This window comes from Spinacia oleracea, chromosome 1 (genome assembly GCF_020520425.1).
Source record: "Spinacia oleracea cultivar Varoflay chromosome 1, BTI_SOV_V1, whole genome shotgun sequence".
NCBI lineage: Eukaryota > Viridiplantae > Streptophyta > Magnoliopsida > Caryophyllales > Amaranthaceae > Spinacia > Spinacia oleracea.
Genome location: NC_079487.1, coordinates 78,388,142 through 78,393,615, shown reverse-complemented (window position 1 = coordinate 78,393,615; position 5,474 = coordinate 78,388,142). Strand labels below are relative to the sequence as shown.

The 5,474-nt window shown below is 39.0% G+C and overlaps 1 protein-coding gene across 1 annotated transcript; it reads left to right on the top strand.

The window, feature by feature from the left end:
• Positions 1–1,683: 1,683 nt before the first annotated feature.
• Positions 1,684–4,856, top strand: LOC110801723 (WD repeat-containing protein VIP3). Its single transcript, XM_022007131.2, has 2 exons — positions 1,684–2,146; positions 4,046–4,856. The coding sequence occupies exons 1-2, from the start codon at positions 1,802–1,804 to the stop codon at positions 4,670–4,672; spliced, it is 972 nt and encodes a 323-aa protein (XP_021862823.1). The 5' UTR covers positions 1,684–1,801; the 3' UTR covers positions 4,673–4,856.
• Positions 4,857–5,474: the final 618 nt, after the last annotated feature.

Below are 5,474 nucleotides of genomic sequence, written 5' to 3'. Positions count from 1 at the left end.
CATGCATGTCCTTGTGTATGTTGATGATCTGATAATTGCAGGCTCTTCCCATGCTGCTGTAGTAAGATTTAAAGATTATTTAAGTACTTGTTTCCGTATGAAGGACCTGGGAGTGTTAAAATATTTTTTGGGCATTGAAGTTGCTCGAGGTCCAGAAGGTATTTTTCTTTCACAACGAAAATATACTTTGGATATTTTAACTGAAGCAGGAATGTTAGGTTGTAAACCTATCGATACGCCTATGGAGCAAAATCATAGGCTTGCTTATGCCGAGGGGGAGCCGTTTGCTTATCCTGAGCAATATCGTCGTTTGGTAGGACGACTGGTTTATTTGTTTGTGACACGCCCTGAATTGAGTTATTCAGTGCATACTCTCGCTCAATTTTTAAGTGCACCACAAGTGTTACATTGGGATGCAGCAACTCGTGTTTTACGCTACTTGAAAGGTAGCCCTGGCCAAGGGATTTTACTAAGCCCTATGCCTCATATTTCTCTTACGGCATTTTGTGATAGTGATTGGGCGGCTTGTCCGCTAACTCGTCGTTCTTTATCTGGTTATTTGGTTTTTTTGGGGCGTTCTCCGATATCTTGGAAGACAAAGAAACAACCTACCGTGTCTCGTTCATCTGCTGAAGCTGAGTACCGTTCTATGGCTGTATCTATATGTGAGCTTAAGTGGTTGAAATCTGTGTTATTCTCTCTTGGTGTTTTGCATCCCAAGCCGATGCAGTTATTTTGTGATAGTCAGTCTGCCATTCACATTGCTAAGAATCCTGTTTTTCATGATCGTACGAAACATATTGAGGTAGATAATCACTTTATCCGCGATGAGTTGATTAACGGAAATGTTAATACTTCATACGTTCCTACTGGTCATCAATTGGCTGACATTTTGACTAAGGCGCTTGGAAAAAAACAATTTACTTTTCTGTTGCGCAAGTTGGGCATTCGTGACTTACATGCTCCATCTTGAGGGGGGGTGTTATGAATTCTAGAGTTACTAGCTAGAATTCTTGTAACATAATGTAACCTAAAAATTGACTAAGACTTGATGTAGGAAATTGATGTAAGAATTAATGTTGTCCATTATGGTTTTTAGGAGTTTTGGTAAGTTAAGTTTCATATCCTTTGTATAAATAGTTGTACATATTGTAATACAAGGATATACTTTTCTCCTCATATTTGTGTGTGTGTGAGTTTAACAATATATTTTCCATTACTAATACAGCGATTTGACTAAAATATTACCAATTTAGAATAATTATTATTACGTCGTATCTATTATTGCCATAATTTATAAACTAAATTTTGTTTCCATACATACATAGTTTATAAAAAAAAAGGTAGAGAATAAAAATAAAATTAAACAGATACGTTTTTTTTGGGAAAGTGGTTTTTGGCGGGAAAAAATTGCACCAGAAATTGACACGTGTCATTGCTGGTGTCTCTTTTAGTATACAGTAATAGATATAGTAATAGATAGATAGATTTTTTGGCACCTAACCTTTATTTTGGGATTAACCGTCCATTTCACTTTTGGATACTGTACAAAACTGTTACAAACCGTTAACGGACGTTTCCCCAAGCAACGTTAACGTTTGTTAACACCAACTTCACGCCTGCCGAAGGAATTACACATGTGCCCTTATTTCACCATCTATCTCCATCCATGCCACCAGATTAACGTTGCTAGTTAATCGGCTGGATTATTTAGGAATTATTTCTTTCTGTAGTATTGTAATCTTGGAGAAAAGGGGAAGACCGAGGAGTTCACTAAACACTCAAAATTAAGTTATTCACCATGAAACTAGCCGGCCTAAAATCCTTAGAATCAGCGCATGACGACTCAATATGGGCGGCGACATGGATTCCGGCGAACGACACTCGCCCATTCTCTCTCCTCCTTACCGGCTCCCTCGACGAGTCAGTCCGCCTCTGGAAGGCCGACGATGATGTCGTATTAGAGCGCACCAACACCGGCCACAGCCTCGGCGTTGTTTCTGTTGCGGCTCATCCTTCCGGAGTCATCGCCGCTTCGGCTTCCCTCGATAGCTTTGTTAGGGTTTTTGATGTTGATTCTAACACTACTATTGCTACTCTTGAGGCCCCACCTTCTGAATCTTGGCAAATGCAATTCCACCCTAAGGTATAATTTTTGTTTGTTCCTTTCTTTTGGTACCAAGATGAGTAATTAAAGTTAATTGTGGGTACCAAACTACCAAATTGCGAAACCAGCTTAGTTGGTTAACGTCTCCGCATCGGTTCTCGTCTACATCAGTGTTCTTAGTTGGTTAGTTCTGGAGATATATTAGGCTCTATTATTCAGTTGTTTATAAATTATGAATGAGTTGTTCAGTTCCACCCCATGGCATAATTTATTGTTTTTGGGTTTGTTTGTGAATTCTTTTGATACCCAGATGAGTAATCCAGCTTTATCTTCTTTTAGGAATTTGAACTGTTTGACTGTTGATTGCTTCCTGTGTCAGAAGTGAATTTTGGTTATTCATGATATATAGGGAGTTGTGTATGTGAATTCTTTTTTCAGATGGTTTTTGAAACTTTTTGTTGGTTATATTTGGTGCTGAGATGAGTATCTCTGCACTCTGCTTGCCTTTGGAGGATTTTTAATCGCATACGACTGTGTTCTTATTCAATACTAGCTACTCAGGCGCCTTTCATTGCTAGGGATGAGAGTCCATACTCTTCGATACTTGGGCATTGGAAATTGTTTTGTCGTATTGGTTACTCAACAACTTAAATAGAGACAGATACTTTGTACCGTTCATGAAAGCTAGTAATCAAACATAAAAAAGTATAGTGTATATAAGGCTCTGAGCTGAATAGTTCTTAGCAAATTCGACATCTCTAAAGAACTAGAGTCCAACCCCATAGGAATGTGATAAGTTTGAGTACTTGTCCATTTGTCCTAATCATCGTTGGAAATTTGTGAGTTATATGCTTTATGCATTGGACAAAGACGCGTAAGGCACACCACACTCTTACTTTTCTGGATGTGATGGTTATTTACTTATGTTCAGTATCTTGTGTTGAAATTTGAGTTGGAAGCATCCAGTAGTCACATACTGTAACAAGTATCTGGTATCTATGTGGATTGAGTAGTGTGATATATAAGGCCACGTAGGATGTATACACATGATTGTTTTCATTGATAATATCTTTGTAGTGACATGTAGTATGATATATGAAAATAGGATGTACCTCAATGACAGTAATGGTAATACGATTCTATAGAAAAAAATGGCGTGGAAATTTTCATTTTGTGGCATCTGGTTAGCTTTTATGCTTTACTGCATTGGGTATGTGGTGGTCAGTCCTTAATGGGAGTTGCACGTTGGTTTTGTTTGCCTTTTTAATTTCAGGGCCAAGTCAGGATTAAGTGGCTTGTGACTTGTGAGCATAGGCTTGGGTTTTCAGTTTTCTTCTATTGTGTTTATGTATTGCAGATAGCTCTGGACATGCATTTGGAAGATTAGGGTTAAACATCTTAATTCAACAATTTCCGTATATATATTTGATGTTTATAAAAGTGACTTCCACATGTGTTGTATGCACTTATGTTTAATAAGTGAAAAAATGTAGTGTGTTTTGTGCTCATAATAGCTCATTCAGGTATACATCTACTTTGGGAGGCACAACCAAAAGGTTTTGACAAGGATACAATTTGCATTTTTATCTGTTTTGTGCTTCCTTTAGTTCTCATTTGTGAGATTTTGTTGCCCTTACATGAGCTTTGACAGTTGTCTAAGCAAATAATATCAAATATCTGGAACTGTTTTGCCTATCTGCGTGACTGCTAAAGTGCTAATATACCCTTTCATTTTCGGCAACATCAAATCTCGAATAATTGGTGGTTTACATATGGAGATCAAAGTGCTAATATACCCTTTCATTTTCGGCAACATCAAATCTCGAATAATTGGTGGTTTACATATGGAGATCAAAGTGATTTGTATGCCCCTTGCAGGGCCTTTAGTAATGAATTTATAAGTGTTAGCTGCAATCTAATGCATATTTTTGTGATCAGGGTACAATGTTAGCAGTAGCTGGAGGAAGTAGCACTTCAATCAAAGTATGGGACACCTCCACATGGCAACTTGTTGCTTCGCTACAAATCCCCCGTCCTGAAAGTAGCAAACCAAACGATAAAATTGCTACCAAGAAGTTTGTACTCTCAGTTGCTTGGTCTCCTGACGGTAGACGACTAGCTTGTGGGTCAATGGATGGGACAATCTCTGTTTTTGATGTTTCACGTGGCAAGTTCCTCCACCACCTTGAGGGACACCTCATGCCTGTTCGATCTCTTATATACTCTCCAAGTGACCCTAGAGTTCTCTTTTCGGGATCTGATGATGCCCATATACACATGTATGATGCTGAAGGCAAGAGCTTGATCGGGTCAATGTCGGGCCACTCAAGCTGGGTTCTGAGTATTGATGCAAGTCCTGATGGTGGAGCAATTGCAAGTGGATCCAGTGATAAAACAGTTAAGCTTTGGGATCTCAACATGCGGGCAGCTGTTCAAAGCATGACCAATCACTCTGATATGGTTTGGGGGGTTGCATTTCGGCCACCTGGTGGGGCTGGCGTCCGGTCTGGTAGACTTGCGAGTGTGTCGGATGACAAAAGTATTTCTCTCTATGATTATTCTTAGTTTAGAATCTTTGGTTTAGAATTTTGCTGACCTGACAGCCGCCTGGCATTGTTCATCAGATATATTCACAAGCATGCTTATTAGATCTGGATTTGACTTTTTATTTCTGGGTGTCTTGTTCTGTATTTATGTTTCGCATATTTGAAATTGTTGGACTATGAATTTAGTTCGGCTTTACTCTGGATTTCTGTGTCTGGATCGGATGCGTCAATACATGGTTATTTGGGCAATTGAAGACCTTGGCCTACAGAACTTGGGCAGGCCATATAACTATGAAACATGACGATAAAGGAAGCAGAGTACCAATTGTTTGTTGGTTCAGTGATGATTGGGGCTGAACTTGGAAGGGAGGACTCATGTTCGATCCCCCCAACAACAATTGGGAGGGGACTGGAACCTATTCACCCAAAACTCACCACGAATCCGAATTAGCCATAAGGGTGAACCGGGTGCTAATACTAAAATAAATAAATAAAAGGAAGCAGAGTGATTATTTTAATTTTAGCACATTCTAGATAGACAGATCTTAAGCGAAATACTGTGGAGACAAGTTTGTGCTGCATCTTCTTACCTGACCCTGCCCCTGCCCCCGATGTTGAAGTTCACTGATCGTTAATTTTGAGCCATCAGTACGAGAATTATTTTTTCTAGTAAACATGATCAGGCTCAGCAAAGAACATAAAATTACTGTGCAAATTTGTCTTTGGCACCTGATTTTTTAGATGTAAACATGACCCAACTCAGCAAAGCACGTAATATCATTGTACATAACTACGGATGTAGTAAAATAAGTCACGAGCTA

Excerpts from the sequence above, each read along its gene's own strand:
- LOC110801723 (XM_022007131.2), top strand. The coding sequence starts at position 1,802 with ATGAAACTAGCCGGCCTAAAATCCTTAGAATCAGCGCATGACGACTCA. Across the intron at positions 2,147-4,045 it reads AAATGCAATTCCACCCTAAG|GGTACAATGTTAGCAGTAGC; the intron begins GTATAATTTTTG and ends TTTTGTGATCAG.